The sequence below is a fragment of the Passer domesticus genome, chromosome 11 (genome assembly GCF_036417665.1).
Source record: "Passer domesticus isolate bPasDom1 chromosome 11, bPasDom1.hap1, whole genome shotgun sequence".
Lineage (NCBI taxonomy): Eukaryota > Metazoa > Chordata > Aves > Passeriformes > Passeridae > Passer > Passer domesticus.
In genome coordinates this window covers 8340002-8362536 of record NC_087484.1, presented here as the reverse complement: position 1 = coordinate 8362536, position 22535 = coordinate 8340002, and the positions used below count along the sequence as shown (strand labels likewise).

The following is a 22535-nucleotide window of genomic DNA, read 5'->3' as shown; positions in this document are numbered from 1 at the left end:
CCTGCAGCCAGCCCTTCCTGCACCCCTGAGCAGGGGCTCCCAAAACAGCCAGCCCCCTCCCCCAGTCCGCACTGCTCTCTGCAAAGGCACAACCAACCCCCTCCAGCCTGTGCCTGTGCCTTCCACATTCCTAAATTTCTCCAGCTGCTGCCCACCCTGGGCAGAGCAAGGCTTCAGAATGGGACCCTGGGCTCCTGCCCACCAGTGACAGGGGCTGCAGGGGAACAGGAGCCCGGATGCCTGGGCTCCCATGTCCAGGGAGGGAAGGGGCATCTGGAGGGGGGATGCTGTGAGAGCAGCACCAGCACCAGCCCCATTCTTCACCCACACCTGGGCAGAGATTGGCAGTGAGTAGACACCATGGAAATGTTTGGGGAAAGCGTCATCCATCTGGGGAAACTGAGGCATGAATTTAGGGGAGGGGGAGCCTGTGGGGAGCGGGTGCAGTTTGTGTCACCCATGTCCCTGCTGCCACCCCGGCGAGAGTGGCAGGGAGAGGCTGAGGGTGGTGGGTGCGTGGCAGGCGGGCGCCCGGCAGGGGGAAGGCGGGTGGGGAGGGGAGGAGGGGGAAGCGCGGGGCTGCCAAAATCAACTCCGGGCGGCGCAAACACCCGGCCAGCTGCGCGGTGTAGCTAGGGAAACACGGCACAGCTGGAGCACAACAGGCCCCTGCCTCCCCAGAAAGCTCCTCCTGGGCCTCCCCGCAGCCCAGCGAGCCGCTGGGGGGGCTGCAGCCCACCGCCCTGAGCCCAGAGCCAGAATGAGGTTGCCCATCCCCAGCTTATCCACGGCTGCCCCATCCCGTTCCCTGCCCTGGTCTGGCATGTCCCCACGCAGCGGGACACCTCTCCCGGGGAGGGCAGGGGGACAGGGGGGCTTGGCCTTGCCGGGACCCGGCCCGTGGCAGGAGCTGGCGGCCGGCAGAGAGGAGCAGCTGGGCTTACCCAGCAGGACAGCCCGCTGGCATCACCAGGGCTGGGACACTGCCAGAACCTCGGGCATCCCCCGGGCGTGGCTGGCCCTGACACCCTGCTGCTTGCAAGGGGCAGCGACCATGACTGGCAGCGTGGCACCCCTTGGCCCTGCGCCCTCCCCGCGGTGCCCAGCGGTGTCACTGACCTGTCCCCTCTCCTCTCTCCCGACGTCCTCGCTGGCTGGGGAGGCGCTGAGGGCAGGGAAGGGCTGGGCTCTGTGTGGCCGTGCCAGGGTCCCTGCGCGGTGCCCGCTGCGGCACGGCAGCGGCTCTGGGCACGGCGGGGCCGAGCGGGGCTGAGCGGGGAGGAGGCGGGCGATGGCTCCCAGCTGTCCCGCCGATGCCAGGAATCCGGTGCTGGCTCTGTGCACCCAGAGCTCGTCACCGTCTCCTGGCTCGTCTGCGGGACACGGGGGAGAGATGAGGGAAGCTCCCTCCCCTTTCCCGGGGAAAGGAAAGAGAGACGGGGAACCCGCCTGGCCGCAGCCCCGAGGCACGGGGGAATCCGAGGCACTGGGTGGCAGCGTGGGGGAGAGAGGGCTGCAAGGGTGTTCCGGCGCTGCCAGCTGGGAGCAGCGTGGCATGCTGGCATGGGGCCTGTCAGGTCAGGAGGGTGCTGGGCATCCCTGCCCAGGGAGGGGGCATGGCCGCTGCAGTGGGGGCATGTGGGCAGGGAGGAAATGGATGCTCCAGCTGTGCCTGGGCTTCCCCTGTCCACAGCTGGGCTGCCCCTGGAAATGCCAAGGGGTGCCCTCATCAATAGGCAGAGGTGGCTTGGCAGAGCCTCGGGGGTCCCTGTGCTCTTGGAGAGGGGATGGTGCCAGCCAAGGGCAGCGCTGGGAAAGGGTCCTGGTCCCACCAGCTGCTTCCCAGTGCCCCACATGTGTGTAAGGAGCAGCGCCCTGCACAAAGGCACCTCTGAGGCTGCAGAGCTGGCCTGGCACCGGCACATCCCCACGGGGCTGCCAGCTGCGGGCAGCTGGGGCTGCACTGCGATGGAGACAGCTGGCCATGGGCAGCCTCAAGCCTGGCACCTTCACCCCTCCAACACCTCTTCCCAGGGCACGCCCTGGCTTGTCCCCGGTGGGGGGTGACGGTGCCATGGGGTGTCTCTTGTCCCAGCAAGGTACAGGTGGGGTGCCCCAGTGGTGCCCTACAGAGCAGCCTGTAGTTCTGCGGGGGCTTGGTGGGCCTGTGCCTGCTCTGTGCTGAGGGTCCCATGGAGCATTCCAGAGGATTGTGGTGTGGGGCTGTGCCATGCAGGCCCTCACCCGGGCTCTGCCCTGCGCAGCTCCCATTGTCTGCCCTCATCAGCTGCTGCCTGCTCGCGGCTTTGAACACGAGCCCGGCTCAGGGCGACAGGAAGGAGCCTCTGCTCCCAAGGGATGGGAAACTGCATGCCACGGGCCCCCCTTCTCACAGCCTCACACTGCCTTCTGGGCATCCCAACACTGCCTCCAGGCCCACGCCTGAAGGCAGGAAGGGATGTGGGGCACCCCTTCCCTCCAAAAAGAGCCCCCCTCGACGGCCCCGCCCCGCTGTGGGATGCAGAGAGCAGTCAGCCTCCCCAAAGCTTTGTGCCGAGCGTGGCTTGTGCCGTGTCTAATCCCCCCGGCCTCACACACACGCGGTGGGGTGGGGGGGCTGTCGTAATGGGTGGAAATATCTCATAATTCACGTTGGACACAGGGATTACAGCCATTCCGGCAATATTTGCACAACTGGTAGGCGACTTGCAGGGCTGGGCCATCCCAGATGAAGGCCAGGGGGGTCTGGGGATGGAGGCAGTTTTGGGGGGTGGTAGGTACAGAAGGAGGATGCAGTTTGGGGAGCAATGGAGCCGGGGAAGTTGCTATTTTCTGTCTGTGAACACATGGAATTTATTACAGAGGGTGCATTGCTGACACGGTGGGGATGGCTGGGGCTCTTGCCTTCATCTCCTGCTGTGGTGGCCACGGCTCAGGGAGCAGAATGGAAACCCCAAAACAGCCTCATCGGCCACGCCAAACAGACCCTGGCAGTGCTCCTGAACAAGATACCTGCTCCGAGTGCTCCACCAACCCCATAGAGCTCCCTGCTCACAGGAGCACCCAAAGGTGCTGGTGTCCCCCTGACCCCAAACGTCCCCTCCTCAAAGGCTTTGCAGAGTGACCCCGGCAGGAGGAAGATGGGGGGCATGTGGGGGCCTTGTTTGGCATGGGGATTAGCAAGCTCCCAGAAGCGATGGTGGTCTCCCCCCTCCCCACCGGACATGCAGGCAAATATTTGTGCCCAGACTTCGCAGGACAGCGAGAAGGAATTTCATTCTTGCGCCCACCTGCGGCTCGGCTGCCTGGCATTAACCCCTTCTCCTCTCTGCGGGATGGAGGCGGAGGGAGGAGGTGCTCTCCCAGCGCACTCCGTGTGCCCCGTTGGAGTGGGAAGCAGGGTGGTAGAGGAGGCACAGTGGAATCGCCCCAGATGCCAGCACAGCCACTGGCCCCAGGAGCCCTTGTCCAAGGCAAGGAGGGTTTGCCCATGGACATCCTGTGGGCAGCACCCAGGGCTGTGTGCTGGGCAGCATGTGGCTTGCTGAAAACTGGGAAAGGCAAAGCCCTGCCATCCTCCACCCCCAAGCTGCTGCACCCCGACCAAGGTGCCCCTTGCAGGTCCGCTCAGCCGGCAGCGTGGCTGCTCTCCTGGGACGGCTGTCTGGGAGCAGGCAAGGACCAGGCTGCACGGGGAGCAGGATTTGCCCACGGATGTTTATTGGCAATTTGCATATGTAGCAAAAAGCCCGGAGGGTCCAGGAGGGACCCTGCTCCCGGACGCTGCCCGTGCTCGGGAAGGGCAGCCCGGGGAGAGGGTCCCCCGCTGCCTGGCACCCGCAGAGCCCCGCTGTGCTCCTTTCCCTGGCCCCGGAGCCAGCTGTGTCCTGAGCAAACGGGGCTGTTTGCTCACGCCGGGATTAGCCGCTCTCTTTGTTCCTTTGACTTTCTCTTTCCTTTTTGCCAGACCCTTTTATGGAGGCTTCAAAGGGGGCTAGGACCCCCCTCCCTGCCCCTGGAAGGCCAGGTTTGCTTCCCATGCTAGCACTGACATCCTGGGGGTGCCCACCGAGCACATCTGGGTGGCCTGCCCGGACAAGCAGCTGTGCCACCGAACCACAGTCTCCCCCCCACCCCGGAGTATTCCTCCTCTTCCCCCCCTTCCCTGACTCCAGGCACCTCCTGCTGTCTTCAGCACCTCGGCAAAGTGGGTGCGAACGGCTGTCCCTGCAGCGGGATTCCCAGCACTTTGCACCCTGTAAGGAGAGGTGGGAATCTTGGCACCGGGATCCGGCCAGCTGTGCAGCCCCGCGGCCCCCGCCTGGCTTCCTGTCCCCTGCCAGAGCCCGGGCTGCCTGCCGGAGCCCCCGTGTCCCTCTGGGGTCCCTGCGCCTCACTGCCCCCATCCTCTCTGCCTCTAGAGCACGCAGCATCCGTGGGATCGGGCTGGGGCCAGAAGCAGGAGCTCTCCCCCACATCCTCCTCTGCCCCCCTGGCATGGGCAGCAAAAGCTGGCATTGCCCTTTCCAGCAGAGGAATACCAGGCTGCCCACGGGCACAGGCTCATGCTGCCTGCCAGCTTCTGGCATTGTTGTAAAAAATATTTTGGAGTGAAGGGACTATTGTGGGCACCTTAGGCTGACCACGGGGGTCCATTAGACCTCCAGTTTCCAGTTGGTCTCAGTTTCCCCTGGTGGGTTTGTTTGCCTAATCAAGAAGGAATGCAGGGCACGGCAGCTCTCCAGCCTGGCATCGCCAATGGCTTTGCACCCGGGGAGGGACAGGGAAAGGACATGGTGGGGGCACGGCAGGGACTGGCATGGGGATGGCGGCGGGCCTGAGGCCAGTGCTGGCAGAGGGGCTGAGGGTGCTGATGGGCGGGATTGCGGGCGTGATTGCCGCTTGTCACGTCCGCAGAAGGGCCACGGCCGTGTGGGGGAAGCCTGGAGGTGTTTGACCCCGGTGCTCACGGGTCCATCGCTGCCAGACGTGCCCGGGCGAGCCGGGGCTGCCAGTCTCGTCCCTGCAGTGGTGGCACCCGCTGGAACCCCATCCAGGCACCCTCAAGGTGGGCTCTTGTGGCTGAGCAGGGCAGGTGGAGCAGGGCACGGGTGTTTACTTTAACTGCTGTCACCCGGCCAGGCGCTGCCGGGAACCGCTGTCCCCGGGGACAGGGGTGGGAACGTGCGAGAGTGTGCGAGAGCCGGGGTGTGAGAAGGAAACCGCGCTGCAGGGAGACAGGAGCGAGAGGATGTGTGCTGGGAGGGGGTGTTCCCCAAGGGAAGCCTTGGGGGCTGCCGGGGTGGAGGGTTATCTGGCGTGTGCCAGGGAAGTGCACGTGTGTACACGTGGGTTTGAGGGTGCACGTGGCGGTGTGTGCCTGTGAGCGGTATGGGGACACACACACGTACACACGGGCATGGGGATGTGCACCCCCTGCCAGAGTGACCAGTGAGAGCTGCCTTTGCCAGGGAATGTCACAGCCATGCCAGGGAATGTCACAGCCATGCCAGGGCATGGTGCTGAACAGGCCCTGGTGCTTCTCCTGCTCAGGGAGCGGGCATCTGTGGGTGCCTCACCTAGCCCACTCCCAACCAACACCCCTGCTGAAACAGCCCTGGGGCCATGCACTAGCCATGCCCCCTGCGATCCATAGCCCTCCCCAGCCCAGAGGGATCCCATGAACCACAGCCATCCCCGGGATCTCCAGTTCCCTGCCTCACCTCTGGTGGATGCAGGGGTGAGAGCATGCCTCTGTGTGAGGGTCAGCAGGGATGGGGTCTATCTGGGTGAAGATCTCCATGGATGAAGTCAACCCCTGGGAAAGGGTCACCAGGATTATGGTCCACCTCTGGGGTGGCTTTTGTACCTGGCTGCCACAGCCAGGAGCAGGACTTCATTAGGGCTGATGTTCCTGGGGCTGTCCAGTGCAGGATCACTGACACCATCTCTTCTCCAGGTACCAGGGCCACTGTCTACCCCTGGACAGGCCCAGCTGAGGCGCTGACGACTGGCTGCCGAGCGCTCGGGCCTGGGGCCAGGTGAGCAGCCACGGAGGGCGCCCAGGGACGCCCTTCCCGTGCCCCGAGCCAAGGGAGGAAGCGGCCGGAGGCAGGAAGCCTTCCCCCGGGCCCGGGGCCCCCGCTGCGATCTTGCTGGAAGGTCAGCGGCGACACAACAGGAAATCGTGCTGCTCGGCTGGGCGGCCAGGCCGGAGGCACGGAGCCGCGCCGTGCTGTCCCGGGGCCGCCGCGGCCGCCGGCCCTGCGTCCCGGCCGGGCGGCTCGCGGGGAGCCCGCGCCACCGCTGCCCTCCATGGAAGGGGGACGGGAGCCAGGCAGCAGCCGCTGGGCCCAGGGCGGGAGATGCAGGGCCGAAGCCCCCAGCCGAGCATGGAGCTGAACAGTGAGTGCGTGGCTAAAAGGGGGGACTGGGTGCGCAGGAGGGGCTGTGGGCACTGTGGCCCCACAGCCAGAGCGTCCCCTGCACAATGAACCCCACAGCTGGGCACCAAACCACAGGGGTGGCTCTGGGCTAGTTGGACCTGGCCAGTGCCAGCATGTGAGGGCAGCCAAGCATCTCTCCATGCCCGCTGTAGGTAAACAGGCTGCACTGAGGATTTTTGGTGCAGTGCCAGGGCAGGCAGCGAGGCAGGCAGGAGGCTGCAAAGAGGGTACGGAGAAGCTGGCAGGGTGGGCAGCTGCTGGGCACAGCAGCACTGGGGAAGGCAGTGCGGCAGGGGAGCGCTCAGCCAGGGCAGCGGCCAGGAGCAGATGTTCCCTGTGGGACACTGCAGGCTGGGATTCCCCGAAGTGCACATGACGCCTGGAACTGCTCTTGGCAGGGATCCGGAGGGCTGGCCCTGGTCTGCACAGGGAGTACAGCCCTGCTTCCTTGCCTGGAGCACGGCCAGAAAACCTGGCAGACGAGGTTGTGCGGCCTCTTGGCACACACCGCTGTCACGGAAACCCCGGCTCTCCCCCGTGAGCACCGGCACCCCTCGCTGGCTGGCTGGAGAGCAGCACCGGGCCCTCCGCAGCCACTCGCACCCACCCTGCACCCCCCCGCGGGGCCACCGAGACCACCAAAGGGCTGGGCACAGGACTTGCCGCTGCAGGGGCTCTGGGCTGGCACTGCCCATGGAGGCTGGCACGGTGCACAAGGCAACCCCATCTCCTCCAGGACTGCTCCTCCTCACATCCTTCCTCCTGCACGTGAAAGAGGACCGTGCCAGCCCAGTGCGGCTGGTCTGTGACAACAGGCTTATCCAGAAGTACATCGTGGAGGCCAAGGACATGGAAAAGAGAGTGGTGAGGATACAGTCCCCACAAAACCCAAAACCGGGGACTTGCACAGTTCCTGGCACCTCACCTTGACATCTCTCCTCACTAGGGCCAGTGCCAGGCCCTGCCTGCACTCAGGTGCCCTGCAGTGCTGCCCTTGGTGGACTTCACCTTCCAGCAGTGGAAATCCAAATCGGTGAGAGGGGCTGGGAGGAGGGTGCTGGCACTGGTGTGCTAACAGGACTGGAGAAGGAACCTTGGGTTGGCACAAGCACCAGAAATGCTCAACAAGATGCTTGTAGGCATATCTGGTGGCACAGGGAGGGTAGAGGACTCCATCCAGACCTAAGGTGAGCGCAGAAAGCAACGAGGCCCTGGGGGGTCCCTGTCTGCTCCCCCAGAACGAGACCAAGCGGCGGGAGATCCTGTGTGACCTGGCCCTGCTGGTGGGCGCTGCAGCAGGGGCCCAGGGCCAGGTGAGCGACGAGTGCGGGGCCAGGCAGCTGAGCCAGCTTTACCGACACGCCAACTCCTTCTTCCTGCTCCTGCAGACCTTCAGCTGGGAGGTGAGACCTCCCCACATGAGCCAGCCCACCCCGGCACAGGTGCCAGCTGGGCTGGCACAGGTGAAACGGTGTTTGTCACCCCTCTGTCCCACTCTCAGGCAGGACACTGGGAGCCGAGCTGCTCCCCACACTCCACGGAGCAGACCCACATCTCCAGCATTTTCCTCACCTACCGGCAGCTGGTACAGGGCAAGCTGCGCTTCTTCTTCTACGACCTGGCCAAGGTCTTGTGCAAGCAAGGACAGGGGGACAGCAGAGACCCTCCATGTGGGGCCCAGTGAGGCTGCACACGGGGTTCAACCACAAAGCAATGCTGGAGCAATCCTGCAGGACACTACGCTGTGCTCTGGGTGCCCAGGAAGATGCCCACAGGGAAAGGGTTGGCACCTGTTCCTCAGGTCTTCAGAACTGTGCAGCACAAGAAGGCAAACAGTGACACTCACGTGCCAGCAGGCACAGGCCCTGCTCCCATCCGGGCAGGCACCTCTACTGTGAATGCTTTTTGATTAAAGAGCTATTTTTCTAAAGAATTGTGTGTGTCCTTGTGCCTGGGCCCGGGGCAGAAGCCAGCTCCTCTGGGACATGCTCCCAGTTCTGCCCAGTGCCCATTCCCACCCATGGCAGCTGCCAGTGCTGCAGGATCCCCCGACACGGCCTGAGCTGCCACTCCTCCTCCCTGTACCCGCCTGTCACAGGTTTGGGCTCCCCATCCTTTGGGAAGTGGCAGGGCCCCCCTTTGCCCCTGCACAGGTGTATCCACTCCCTGCCAGCCTCATCTCTCAGCAAGCAGAGCCAGGTGTACAAAACATCCCAGTTTAATCAAAACCAAGGCAGCCTGCCTCAGGATGGCTCCTGAGGTCCCCTGAGGGTCCCCAGAGGCAGACAGCTGTCCCAGTCCAGTTGCTCCTGGCCAGGGCCAGGGCTGTTGAGCACAGACAAAGGTGAGGAGATGCCATCAGGCAAGCCCAGAGCACCCAGCATGGTGTCCACTCAGATGCCAGGCACCTCCCTCCTCACAAACAGAGATCCCAGCAGGAGTCAGAAGACACTGAGATGAGGAGGGGGACTGCTCCTGCCTCCTCAGCTCTGAAGAGGCTGGGCAGCACGGATGCTGGAGCACAGTGTGGGCTCTCAGGGCTCCAGCTGGATGTCTGTGGGGCAGTGGAGGTGTGCTAGAAGGCCAACTTCTTCATCAGCAGGTAAACACGAGAGTCCACCTCAAAGCCGTGCAGGTTGTTTGCGTCGCCCTGCAGCCGCATGAGCAGCCCCCCGTAGGACACGTAGGCAGAGCTGAGGTGGGAGGAGAGGAGCAGTGAGAGCAGGGAATCCCACGGGAGACCCGAGCCGAGATCCCAGTGCTCCCCACCCCACCCCAGGGCACTGTGTCCCCCCTCTCCTCACAGGCACTCACAGGCGCGTGGCCGCCTCCGTGGAGGTCTCGTCCCCCTCGATCCGGTACACCTTGCCGTACATCACGTACTCAAACTGGTCTGCCCTGCAACAGCACAGCCTGAGGTCAGCAAGGAACCAAACCTGGCCCTTCCCCCAGCTCAGTGTCCTGTGAGAGAAGGCACCTCCCCGTTACAGAGTCAACTAGACTGGAAAAGAGCTCTCAGATCATCAAGTCAAATCTGTGACTGAACACCGCCTTGTCAACTAGACACGGCACGAGTGCCACACCCAGCCTTGCTTGAAGCAATTCCAGGGATGGCGACTCCACCACCCTCCTGGGCAGCCATTCCAATGTTTAACTGCCCCTCCGTGAAGAAGCTCCTGTCGGTGTGCAGCCTGAAGGCTCAGCCCCAGCACGCTGGTGTGTCCCTCCCTCCGGCCGGCCCCGCACCTGGACGGGCGGTCATCCGTGGGGTTGTACTCGCCGTCGTCCAGGGTGCCGTCCTCGTACAAGGTGCTGGCGATCACCAGGCGGAATTTGTCCCCTGCCAGGAGGCCAGAGCAGCAGTGAGAAGGTCAGGGCACAGCCAGAGCAGCAGCACACGCAGCCACAACTCAGGGGCCACCCTGGCAGGGGGTGCTGGACGAGCCCTGTCCCTGCTGCCAGCCCTCCAGCAGGATGTGGGGAACCTGTGAAAGGTCACACTGGATCCTGTGTCTCCGTGCTCCCCACATCACAGAGGAAACCACAGCCACGAGGACACCACTGCTGGTGTTTCAGGGGACACAAGATATTCACTTATATCCCCCCAGAGAGCCTGGCTGGACCCTGGGCAGGTGCATGAGCCCCCTGCAGCATCAGCTTCAGCCCTTCTGTGTTCCATCAAGGACAATACTCTCTTTTCCACACATTCAGTGTATTTAGCTGCAGAAGGAGGTCTCCCTTAAAGCCTGGTTGCCACAGCTGGAGCAGCTTCCCCAGACAGCATTTGTGTGGAAGGGGACAGAGGTGACCCAAACACACACGGGGAGGTGACCCAGAAACCCAGCTCAGCCTCAGCACAGCGACAGTGCCCTGAACCCTGTCACCTGGGGACAGCACAGGGGCACCAGGAGGCCTGAGGCAGCTCATTCCCTGATCACAGCCATTCCCAGCCATTCCCAGCTCCATCCCCTCTCGGCCCGCCCAAGCTGACAGCGGCTCACCGAGATCCACGGGGTAGATCTGGATGTTCACGTCCAGGATGAGATCCATCTTGAAGGACTCGCTCTCGCAGTGCAGGCGCGACACTGGGGACAGCAGCACAGTCAGGGCAAGGACACGGGAGATCCCGGGGGGCTGGGGGGAACAGGGTGGGCTCGGGATGGATGGGATGGATGGGAGGGTTCGGGATGTCCCCGGGTGGGCTCGGGATGGACGCCAGAGCCCGGCACAGGCAGGGACAGGAACACGGCGGGGCGAGGAGTGCCAGCCACAGGGCCCGCGGGGCTGTGGGCCGGGGAAGCCGGCGGGCGAAGCGGGGCGCTCCGGGGGCGGCCAACACGCGGAGGGACCAGCGCCGGCGGGAGCGGCGGACGGCGGACCGGGAGAAGCGCGCCGGGGCCCCACTCACCGCGGTCGAACTTCTTGCCCTCTGGGTCGATGTCCTTCACGTCGAAGATGTCCTCGAAGAGGATCCCGGCCATGGCAGCGGCCCCGCTCCCGCTCCCGGCGCCGCTCCCGCCCGGCGCGCGCTGATGACGCAGCCTCGCCGCCGCGGCCGGGCGGAAGCGGCTTCACGGTGGGCGGGGCCCCGCCCCCGCCGGGAGCGGCGGGAGCGCGCGCCGGCCGGCAGGGGGCGCCGCGAGGCCGCGGATGGACGCGCGCGCCGCGGCCCCGCCCCCCGGCACGAGCGGGCACGGCAGCGCCCCCGCGCGGCGGCACGGGGATCCCGGGTGGGGGGGGTACGGGTGTACCGGGAGGGGTCAGAGATGTCTCGGGAGAGATCCGGGGTGTCCCGGGAGGGGTACGGGGTGTCCCGGGAGGGGTCGGGCGTGTACCGGGGGGGGGGGGTCCAAGGTGTCCCGGGATGGGTCCGGGGTGTCCCGAGCGGCTCCGAGGTGTCCCGGGAGAGATCCAGGGTGTCCCGGGACAGGTTCGGGTTGTCCCGGGTGGGGTCAGGGATGTCCCGGGAGGGGTCCGGGGTGTCCCGGGGGCAGTCCGGGATGTCCCGGGAGGGGTCCGGGGTGTCCCTCGGTGCCCTTGGGCCCGCGCCCACCCACGGGACGGAGGGGCTCGTCCCGCGCCCCCGGCCGCGGCCGGACCCCGGTGCGATGGGCTGCGCGCGCTCAGCCCGCCGTGGGTCTCGGGGCTCTCCCGCCGGCTCCTTCCTTCTCGCCCGCCAGGCAGGGCAGGAAGGGACGTGTGACAGCGTCCCCCGTGTCCTGCCGGTGAACCGTGAGGGCCGCGGCGGGTCGGGCACGGCCGGGGGTGCTCACACGTTGGGCGCCGCGGGGAGCTCCGCGCTGGGCATCTGCTCGGGAGCTGCCGGTGCGGGTTCAAGAGTTCAGCCCCGTCCCCCGCGGTCCCCGAACGCCCCCGCGGCCCGCCCGAGAAAATTCTGCCGTGTCCCAGGAGAGGCCGGGCAGCGGGGACGCCTCGCTTGGGCCGCGTGTGCCCGCGGGATGGGCACAGAGAAGGCTGGCGGAGCCGGCAGGGTGTGATGGGGACTGGGCAGGGCGGGTGTCACATGCCACCATCTCCCCCGGGACCGCGGGGTCGTGAGCGGGGATGTCCATGGGATGTGGCTCCCCGTGCGTGGCCCCTGTGCCTGCAGCGAGGTGGCTTCGTGGGGACACAGCCCCTGCTGCCCCCAGGTCGCGGTCCGGGATGGCACCCAGAGCCAAGGTGCCCCCGCATCCGCAGCGGGAGGCCTGTCACGGGATGCCTGTGGTCCCCAGACACACAGGTGTGACCTCTGCATGGCGTGTCCCCTCCGTGACACGGTGCCAGCGCATCCTCACGCATGCCTGGGGCGCAGGCAGCGGATCGGGGCAGGGGGTGACACGCGGCGGGGACACCGGCGTGAGGGGGGTGCCGGTGCCAGGGTCTGCTGGCTCCACGGGGGAGCGCGGGCGGTTCACGGCGGGGTCACCCCGCGGCGGTGGCACTCAGCGGGGACAGTCCTAATGCGCGGGGACGGAACCTCGGCTCCTTCTAATCATCGTGTCTGGGCAACTCCCCCAAGCCCCGCAGCCCCCTCCCCACCCTGGCTCGGGGAGGGGCAGAAACCTCCTCCCTGCCCGAATGTGGTGGCCATAGACTGGCGCCCCTCTGGCGCAAGGTGAGAGGTGTGGACCCTTCCCCTCCTGGCATCCCGCATCCCGTGTGCCCGCTTGTTTGGGGTGCAGGACTGCGCTGGACCCGGACACCCCTGCGCGAGGGGCTGCGGGGGACACCCGGGGCTGTGCAGGTTGCCAGGGGGTGGCAGCAGCACACCGAGCATGGCAGGACAGCCCCAGGGTGTGCCGGAGCGGAGGGAGTCCTACCACAGCCAGGCTCACCAGTACGACCAGTTGCCCTTTCCAGAATCCTCAGGGTGCTGTCCCGGAGGGATGTGACCTGCTTGGCGGACACCAGCCGGCCGGGGCAGGGTGGCGTGGGGGCCAGGGCTGTTTTTCGGGGAGGGGTCCGTGTGCCAGCCCCTGCTGTACTCAGGGATACCCATTGGGATCCTGATGTGATTCAGGCTGGAGGGCCATGGCAAAGCTGTGCCCCCTGCCACTATGGGGTGACACAAAGGGCTGATCCCACCTGGCTGTGCCTGACTGCCCCTGCTGAGTCCTGGCACGGTGGGTACAGGCCAGCAGGCAGCTGGGGCTGTGCTCAGCAGCCAGCAGGCAGCCCCAGGGGTGCTGCTGCCCAGCGACCCTGCAGCCAGCACTGCCGTCTGCCTCCCTGTCCTTGCGGGCAGGGCACTGCTGAGCCCCCGCCCTGCGCAGGGTCATGGGCATGCAGCCACCTCCAGGGCCAGATGGGGAAGGGGGGGATGGATTTCCAGATGCCCCACAGATGCCACAGGATCAGGGTGGCAGCAGGAGACCGGCCCAGCCCTGAACCTCCCGAGCACTGGCTGTGCAGCAGGACCACGATGCCAAGAGCTGTCCCTGTCCCTAAGCCTGCTCCTTGGCCCCGTGCCCAGGCAACCCTTGGGGCAGGATTGGCCGGGGGGTTGCTGGCCCTGGTGTAAATCCGTCCCGGGCTGGCAGAGGATGGGGCACCCTGCTTTTCCCTGCACTCCGTGCCCATCTGCCCTGGCTGTGCCGCGTGCCGGCTGCTTCGCTGACCCCGTGCCATGTGCCACGCCATGCCATGCCATGCGGTGCCACAGGAGTGTGGGTGGCCAGAGGGACTCGTGTGCCCAGCTGACAGCGGCCCTGTGCAGCCGGGGCTGAACAGACGGTGCTGGCACAGGCTGGTGGGGCTGGGGGCCAGCACTGCCTTCGCTGCTGTTGCCCGGGGAGCGCCCGTTTGCCAGCCAGGTGCCTGGCGTCGCCTCCTTATCTGGGATTAAACAAACTCTCCTCAGATCCGGCGCCAGGTGCTGCCCCCGTGCCCGTGGGACCCGTCCTTCCCTACCCTGTGCCCCTCCATGCCTGCTGCCCTTCCCCCAAGCTGGGAAGTCCACGTGTCCCTGGGGTGAAGAACCCCAAATGCCGGGCCCGGGCTGGCCCTGCTCTGGTCGTGCAGTGGCCCTGGGGTCTCTGTGCAAGGCAGGCAGCAGCATCACAGAGGGCACAGAGTGGGACCGTCTCTGCTGTGGGGCTTCCCCAAGCCAAAATGGGACCTACACCTTGGCCAGGGAGGTGTGCGTGCCCCGGCGTGATGAATCCTGGCAGCAGCAGTGCTGTGGGGCTGGACTCCCCAGAGCAGGGGTACAGCCCCCTCTCCGTTAGCCGCTTGTCTGTTATCTCCTGCCGATAAATTACACAGCACAAACGCCTTTGAAAGGCAGCCAGGCCTCCATCCGGCGGGGCGGCCTTTGGGGGCCCCACATCAGCCATCGTGGGCTGCCAACAGCTGCTTTCCCTGGGGAGGGGGACAGGGACAGGGTTTGGGGCACTGCCCCGGTGCTGGGGATGGGCTCCCGGGCTGCAATAGGGACCCGAAGGCGAGGCAGAAGAGCCGTGGGGTGAGAAAGATGCCTGCACCCCATGCCCACACCTGCCTGCCCTCCTGGCCTGCCCTGGCCGGGCTCCTGGCTGCTGTGCCCACATGCCCGCTCTGGTGTCTGGGAGCGGGGCCGGGGCCGGCACTTCAGAGGCCGCGGCGATTCCTGTTATCCGCCGGCACAAAGGAGCCGAAGGGCCGCCGCCGTTAGGGAGGCAAACAAGGGCAGGGTGAGGCCAGGAAGGTGGGCAACGGCCAGCACCTGCCATGCTGCTGTCCCTGCCCATCCCAGTGGGGCAAGGAGCAGGGAGAACTGCCCATGACCAGCAATGGGGTCCCCCCCGTGCCCCGATGTCGGGGAGCCGAGGCCGCGTGGCTGCCCGGGGCAGTGCTGCCAGCCCTGGTGTGCCCCCCTCTGCTCGCCGCCCGGCTCTGGGGGTGCCCCATGGGGTGCAGCAATGCGGCCTCCGGGTGCCATCCCTGCACCCTGCTGGGCCAGTCCCCACCTGGGCTGGGGGTCGGGCAGGAAGAGACGAAGCCGAAATTAAGCTGTTAATGAGCCTGTCTGTCACCAGGCCACCAATTACCCGGGCTGGGAATGAGGAGATGATGGAGCATGACTGGGGGAGGGGGCAGGATGTCGGGGTCTCCAGGATGAAGGCAACTGGGGGGGTGTCACCATCTCTCTGTAACTTCTTCATCGCCACCAGGGACATCCTGTGGGGTGAGGGATAGAAGGCACCAAAGGGTGACCAGGCCATAACTATACCAGAAGCCCCAAGACATCTGGGAAGGGATTAGAACTTTCTTTCTCCTCACTCCTGAGGAATTCAACCCTAACCACTGTCCCTCACCAGCACAGGGAGTGTCACCAGTGTCATGAGCTGGCTGATCTCTGCAGTCAGAGCTTGAAGGGGGCTGTGCTTACAGGAAGCAGAGGAAGCAGAGGAAGAGAGCCCTCTGGGCTGCTCCTGGCCCAGGGAAGGGGTACAGCAAAGAAGGGGGTTTGTACCACCCCTCCTGCTTCACCTTGCTCAAGTCTGCTGTGGTGCGTGGCAGAGGCCGCTGTCTCCGTCCCTGTCCCCGGCTGGGATGGGCCAGGGAGGCCGAATTCCTCCGGGCTGATGCTGATGTCAGTTTTTCCGCGGCACCTCTGAGAGCGGGGCCGGGTGCCTGTCCGGGCTGGCAGAGGGACAGGCCATCTCCCCAGCTGTCATCACAGCCGCCTGTCCCCGTGATGGCCCTTAGCAGCACCCGGCCCCAGGAGGGACCATGGGGCTGCTGGAGACTGGTCTGGGAGCCTGCAGGAGCCCGTTCCTGCTCCTTCGTGATGGAAGGGGCTCCGTGCCGGACACTGGCAGAGCCTGCCATGCCCCTGCCAGACCCATCGAGCTGGAGGGTGGGCTGGGATGAAGGCCGTGGGATTTTGCTGGGTTCGGAATTAACTTAACAGCTTTGGAAGACAAACAGATTAGGGAGCTGCAGGGATCGGGGCGAGGATCAGCTAAATTGGAAGCAGAGGCAGGCAGCAGCATCCTGCACAAGCTCCACTGGCCCTGCCCAAGCCCCCTGCCCAGCCCAGGGTGCCTCTATGGGGTCCTCACAGTCCCTTCCCATGACCAAGCTGATGGTAGGGCTGGTCAGGGCTGGCTCTTTCTTCCAGACTGGGTTTTGGCCACACGTCAGCAGCCTCTGAGCATTGCTGCCTTCCCCTTCCCTTTCCCTGCCTGTCCCCTTCCTGCTCTCAGTGCCCCCTGTCCCTGCCCTCCCTTTCCCCAGCACCCTGCATCCCAGCCATGTCCCCTCACACCTCTCCTCACATGCCATGAAGCCACAGTTCCGAAATAAGCGATCCCAAAATAAGCTTCCTCCTTGGACTCCATAAATCTCAGCAAAGCACTGAGTCGTGGGGTCAGTCCTGCAGTTCCCGTTGCTGGCAGGGTGCCCTGCCCCATCCCCGCGTGTCCCCCCTGGCGCCCCAGGAGGGTTTGGGGTTGTGTTGCTACCCCGATAGTATCAGGTCCTGGGGGCAGCCCCCCTCACTGCAGATCAGATCACAGTAATGAACAGCAGCTGGGCACGGGGGCTGGGGACAGGGAATGGAGGGGACAGCCCTGTCCCCCCTTCAGCAGCCAGGCACATCTCTGGGGACACTGGGCAGCACCACACAGGCTTCACTGCCCTTTCTAGGGTGACACCCCCATGGCAGGACCCCCAGTGCTATTCGTGACCTGAGCCCAGCAGCTCTCAGCCAGGTTTTGATGGCTCAGTGGGGAGAGCGTGCCTGGCCTGGGGGTCCCCGAGGAGGAGGGGGGTGGCGAGGAAGGCTGGATGCGGGCACAGGCTCCTGCTGCCGCGGCCCCCCCGGCGGCCCCGTCCCCCTCCCGCCCCCGCTTCCTGCGCAGGCGGCCCGGGGAGGCGATGAAAGCAGCCCCAGCAGATGTTTCTGGCTTGTTTTCATCTCATTAACTGTTTCCTCTTTTATTATGGGATAAATTATTAATTGTTCAGCGCGAGGAAGAAAGGGAAGAGAAATCCTGACGGAGAACCCGCAGGCTCTGGGGAGGGTAGCGGGCAGGAGCTGGCACAGCCTGGGGCAAGGGGAAGGCAGGGGGGATTTGGGATCTCCAGGGTGGAGGCAGCCCCTTGCAGTGCCACCAAGGGCCAGGCGTCCTCCCGAAAAAGGGGGGCAATGTGGGGTGCAGGAGGTGCTCTGGCAGTGGGGCAGCTGCTGGCACCTGGCCTCTGTCAGCAGCAGGGAAGGTAACCCAGACAGACAGACAGAGGAGCGGGACAGACTGCCCACACGGGACCCCCACATCTGGGCACCAGACTCCCAGCCCTCTGCCCAGAGACCCCCGGCCCCTACTCCCCACCCTGTCTGTCCCCGTGGTCTGAGAATGGACACACTCACTGCACCTCCTGGCCAAGGAATGGGGCTCAGCCCCAGCCCTGCCACCCCTGGCCCCCCCGGCTCCCCAGCCCCTGCCCCCCTGAAATATTCATGGCCTGCAATGACGAGCTAATTTAATTGCCTTGATGAGAAGCTGAATAATTTACGTTCTTTTGGAGCAGGGTCAGGAGACATCATTAGCAGCTGATCTGGGAGCAGGGAGGGGAAGAGGCTGAGCCCCGACCCTGCTCCTTGGGGACTCCAGGTGGGCAGTGGGAACCCAAAAGCTCTTCCACCCTGGAACCCCCATGGCTGGGCAGTATGTGTTGAAGTACAAACCTCTCAGACCATCCCACGAACCCCCAGCCATGTGGGGTGGGAAATTGTGGCTTACATGGTCCTGGGATCCAGGCAGGCCTCGAGACACAGGCAGTTGTGATCTTTAAGTCTCTTACACATCCCCATCGTTGTTGCTTTGGTTTGAGGCCAGCAGGGATGGCTGGGATGAAATATGGCTGGGAGAAGGGCCCGGCGCTCTCCGGATTCCTGAGATAAGGGGGACAGGCGGGACAGGGACCTTTATTTACATTTTTTCCTGGAAATTTCAGCCTCTCTCTGGTGAGACCCCATCCGGCTGCCATGAAGATAAGAGGGGCTTGTAGGGGGGCTGCTGGAGGCCAGGATGCCTCTCAGGGGGCTTATTCCCCAAGGCCAACTCTCTCCCAGGCTGTGTGCCCTGTGTGAAGGGGGGGCACAGAGGAGCACCAAGGCAGGGCTTTGGACTGGCTCCTTCCCCATCAAAATTTCACATTTCTTCCTCTCCACTGGTGTGACAGGGATCTGATCCACCACATCCCCTCACCCCTGAGGCGTCGAGGGGAAGCTTGGCTGGACCCCACCTTGGTGAGGAAGGCACGGCCCGGGATAAATGCTGTTGTGATGGCCATGCCAGGAAATTTTGGGCCAGAGGCCACGGCACGGGCTGCAGCCGGCTGCCTGATAAGGCCTGGATTTCCTCCCGGCACTGCCCAGCGTCCGGCTGCTGAGGAGGGATGTGCTGTGGGGGCTGCCCAGCAGCAGCACCTTGTACCCCAGCAGGAACAGCCCCGGCTGGCCCCGGCCCTGGGGGACACAGCAGATGGGCCTGGCAGTGCTGGGGGTCCCAGGCTGTGCCCCTTGCAGCACTGGGAGCATCCCTGTCCCAGGAGAGGAGCTGCTGTGACCTGCAGGTGCCTCCTGCACCTGAAGCCCCGAGGGTCCTGTCCCTGCTGCCCCCACGGGGTCACCTGGGGAGGCTCCCTGGGAGGTCCAGGCTGGGGTAGGGGGCAGAGCCAGGAGCCACTGAGCCACCCCAGATGGCAGAACTGGCTGGGTGGGGGCACAGGGGTGTCCTCACAGCCACGTGTGCAGCCACAGGCACAGCTTTGCACACACACACACACACACACACACACACACACACACAGACACACACACACACACACACACACACACACACATACACACAGGACTGCACGTGTCACTGCTGTCCCACAGGCACCTCCTCCTCCCCCAGGCACTCAGGCATGCACAGACAGGCTCACAGGTGTGCACAGACCTCCATGTTTGCACACAGCAGCACTGACACACGCACACCAACACAGCCAGCTGTGCACATCAGTGTGGGTGTGCACACAAGGGCGCTCATGCACACCCCCAAATCCACACGCATGTGCTGTACATCCACACCCATGCACACACACGGGTGATCCCTGTGCGTGTGCACCCCAAAACGCACACACATGGACTCACATGAACTCCCACACGCAGACACGGGTGATCCCTGTGCGTGTGCACCCCCAAAACACACACACATGGACTCACATGAACTCCCACACGCAGACACGGCCGCCTGTCTCTGCCCACACGTGCTCTGCCTGCCTGGGGTGCCGGCGGGTGCTCCCCGTGCAGCTCCCCAGAGTTTGAGATCCAGGAGGAATTTTGAATGTGTTGACCCCTGACCCGTCCCTGCCTGCAAGGGGAAGCCAGACCTTGAGCTGCCCCCAGCCAGATGGGGACGGGGAGCTGCAGGGGACAGTGAGCCCTCAAAGCCCGAGGAGTGCAAAGGGAACACCCTGCCTTGCTCCCCCTTTTTCTGCCCCCCATGTGCCCCCACCTTGGGGAACACTGAGAAAAATCGCTCCAAAACCTCTCTGCCCGGAGCACTCAGAGCCTGGGGATGCCACAGCTGTGTGCCCCACACCAGGAGGGTTCTGTGGGAGCAGGATGCCCCTGCCATGCCCTCTGCGAAGGGTCCCAGGCCCCCTACCCTGCTCCTGCCTGGCTCCCAGCATCCCTGCATCCCGTGGAGGGGTTGCTGCGATGGCAGTGTAATTAAAAATGCAATTAAGCGCTGCCACTTAGCAGAAAAGTCATACAGTTTGGGGATAATTATCTGACAATATAACAAGTTGCCCAACATTAATCAGGCGCTGATCTGCTCCGGCAGCTGTGCTCCCAGCTCCGGACGCTGTCTTAATGGCATCCTTCAAGAGACAGCAATAAATCAGGCCCTCATGGGGCCCTGGGGCCAGCACACTGTCCCCTGCCTGCTCCCTGCCTGCATTTGGGGGCTTTTGGGGTGTCAGAGCAACACCCTTCCCACCGAGCCCCAGGGTGCTTTGTTCCTGCCTGAGGGAATACCTGGGGCAGGCTCCAGGGGATCACCCCAAGTGGAAGGGATGGTGGGGGACCCTCGAGAGGAGACCTCCTGGTGGAGATGGCTGGGTGGGGGAGATGCCCCAGGCTGGGGGCTGCCCATTCTTCTCTTTCAAGGGGCAGACAGAACTCTCTGCCCTCTCTCGGAAGGCAAAGGGACCCCGGACAAGAAGTGAAAGGGGATGCACCGGCCGCCAGCCCCGTCACTGATGTGGGATTTTAACAAGTGTTTATGGCTTGTGTTTGTCACTGTTAACCAAGCCTTTGCTCTGTAACAAAATGAACTCTGCAGCAGAGGCTGGCCCACTGCTGAGCCCCCCGTGCCTGGCCAGACCCGTACATTTCCCCACCCTAGCTGCCCTCCCACTGCTGTTCCGCCGTGGATGCTGAGGGGTCCCAAGCCACAGGTGCCATATCTCCCTGACCTGGAGATGAGTCCTTGTGCCCCTTCCCTAAATGTATCCCCAGGGTGTTGGTACAACTCGCAGCATGTTCCTCCCACGTTTCTTTGCCAGAGCCCCGAGCCCTGCCAGTCCATGTGCCCATCCCTGTCCCTGCCGGTCCATGTGCCCATCCCTGTCCCAGCCTGCCCGTTCCGGAGCGGGAAGCACAGCCCTGTACAGCGCTGACTTCTAAGGACCCGAGATAAAAGCAGAGCCTTTGTTCGAACTCCGGCCGGCGTGGGCTGGGGAGGGGGAACCACCAGAAAGAAACCAGCAGCTTAACACATTCACTTCGCCCCTAATTTGCCGGTTCTGCCACAAAATCCCATTACAAAGGGCTTAGCGCTGCGCCCAGGAAGAGGTCACCACCGGGGGCCCCCGAGGAGATTTTCCAGTCACAAAAAGCACGAGAAAAGAGCAACCCCATCTCCCTTGGGCACTCCCCGGCACGGCGAGGGATGGGCACTGTGTCCCGGGGTCCCCTGTCCCTGCCCTTCCCTTCCACCCTGCACCTGGCAGCAGGGGAGAGCAGTTGCAGAGGTGCAGCTGGGTCAATTCACCTTTATGACTCCAAATCCAAACAAAATGCGGATTGGCATTGATCCGCAGGTGTTGAGTAGGGCCATAAAACACCGGTTCCAGCAAACGGGCACTGCCGGAGAATCGGCTAAATGGGATGGCTCCCTGGGCTCTGCTGGGGGATGTGGCTGCCGTGGGGATGGGGTGCAGGGAGGAGGGGTGCAGGGAGGACGGGGTGCAGGGAGGAGGGGTGCAGGGAGGATGGGGGTGCAGGGAGGATGGGGGTACAGGGAGGATGGGTGTGCAGGGAGGAAGGGGTGCAGGGAGGAAGGGGTGCAGGGAGGAAGGGGTGCAGGGAGGATGGGGGTATGGGGAGGATGGGTGTGCAGGGAAGATGCTGGGAGCTGTGGGTATCCCAGAGCTGCTCATGGTACCCCTGTGCCAGGAGGTCTGGCTGTGCTGGGCTGGACAGAGCTGCCTGCCAGCCCCGTCACCCTGCTCAGCTGGGGTGGGGGCATTTGGGGGACCCTGAGGGAAGGGGGTGTGCATGGGGGTGTGCAGAGGGCAGAGTGGGTGCACACAGAGTGCAGAGCGGTGCACACAGCCGCAGCTGGCCGCAGGTGGGGGGCACCAATGGGGGCAGCTGTGCTGTGGGAAGCACAAGCACCCCTGCCCGTGGACACACCCCTGTGCAGGTGTGCACAGACCCTCGGCGGGACAAGGACAGAGCAGCTCAGCCAGCACGGCGTGGGGCAGTGGCACACACAACAGCTCAGCACGCCGGGATGGGGCAGGGACCCCCGGGATGGGGACAGTGCGGGCTGGGGCACAGCTGTGCTCTTGGCACGGCTGCTGCAGGCTGGGGCACGCCGGTGGAGCACGGAGCAAGGCCTGCCGGCACTGAAAGGAAGGCTGCGAGCGCCCGGGCGGGATGGAAATGAGCCCCCGGGGGTCCGCACGGCACAAAGGAGCCCGCTGGGGTGGGCCGAGACCTTCCCAGCCCCTCGCCACAATGTTTGCAAATACCAAAGGCCACTTACGGCGGGGCCAGCGGGGAGGGCGAGGGGGCCTCCCGGCATCCCCCTCCCCCTGGGGGCTCCTCCAGCCCCGCCGTGCCCCGAGGATACCCCACGGCACCCCCGGAGCTGGGCGAGGTGGGCAGCGGCTGCCCACGCCTTTGTCGGTGTCCCGGTGCTGGAGCCCGGGGAGCAGGGAGTGCCGGGGAGGAATGTCCCCGCTCAATGCCCACCATGCTGGGGCTGACAGCCCTGAAATCGGGTTGTCACATCCCGTCTGGGCAGCCCTTCGCCTCCATTTGTGGGGGCTTGTTCGGCTCCCGTCCCATTCAGCCAACACAAACAGCACTTAACCCTCTGGCTCCCGCCGGCCCCGGGCGGAGAATCGGCCACCGGGATGTGCCGCTGCCATCCTGCTGCAACATCCGAAGGGGTGATGTGCGACACCCCATGGAGCCAGGCTCTTTAGAAGGGAAGCTGAGGGTCCCCAGGACCCCTCACCCTCACCTCAGAGCCCCCAGCAGACAACCTGAGCGAGGACTTGCTGCCTGCCCCAGGACTGGGGGGCTCAGGCCAA

At 64.8% G+C, this 22535-nt stretch overlaps 2 protein-coding genes across 4 annotated transcripts; one reads left to right on the top strand and one right to left on the bottom strand.

The window, feature by feature from the left end:
* The first annotated feature begins 5505 nt into the window (after positions 1–5505).
* THPO (thrombopoietin) lies at positions 5506–8366 on the top strand. 2 transcript variants are annotated; one of them, XM_064384924.1, is made up of 5 exons: positions 5506–6405; positions 7183–7310; positions 7393–7479; positions 7685–7849; positions 7948–8366. In XM_064384924.1, the coding sequence occupies exons 1-5, from the start codon at positions 6366–6368 to the stop codon at positions 8128–8130; spliced, it is 603 nt and encodes a 200-aa protein (XP_064240994.1). In that variant the 5' UTR covers positions 5506–6365; the 3' UTR covers positions 8131–8366. The 2 variants fall into 2 exon arrangements, with proteins under 2 accessions (XP_064240994.1, XP_064240993.1); XM_064384923.1 differs by having other exon boundaries at positions 5506–7310.
* A 282-nt stretch (positions 8367–8648) lies between these two features.
* On the bottom strand, positions 8649–11014 carry POLR2H (RNA polymerase II, I and III subunit H). Of its 2 annotated transcripts, XM_064385417.1 has the most exons (5): positions 10855–11014; positions 10448–10531; positions 9693–9786; positions 9261–9344; positions 8649–9139 (listed from the first exon to the last, which is right to left on the bottom strand). In XM_064385417.1, exons 1-5 carry the CDS (start codon positions 10925–10927, stop codon positions 9022–9024), a joined length of 453 nt encoding a protein of 150 aa, XP_064241487.1. In that variant the 5' UTR covers positions 10928–11014; the 3' UTR covers positions 8649–9021. The 2 variants fall into 2 exon arrangements, with proteins under 2 accessions (XP_064241487.1, XP_064241488.1); XM_064385418.1 differs by lacking the exons at positions 9261–9344; positions 9693–9786 and having other exon boundaries at positions 8896–9139.
* Positions 11015–22535: the final 11521 nt, after the last annotated feature.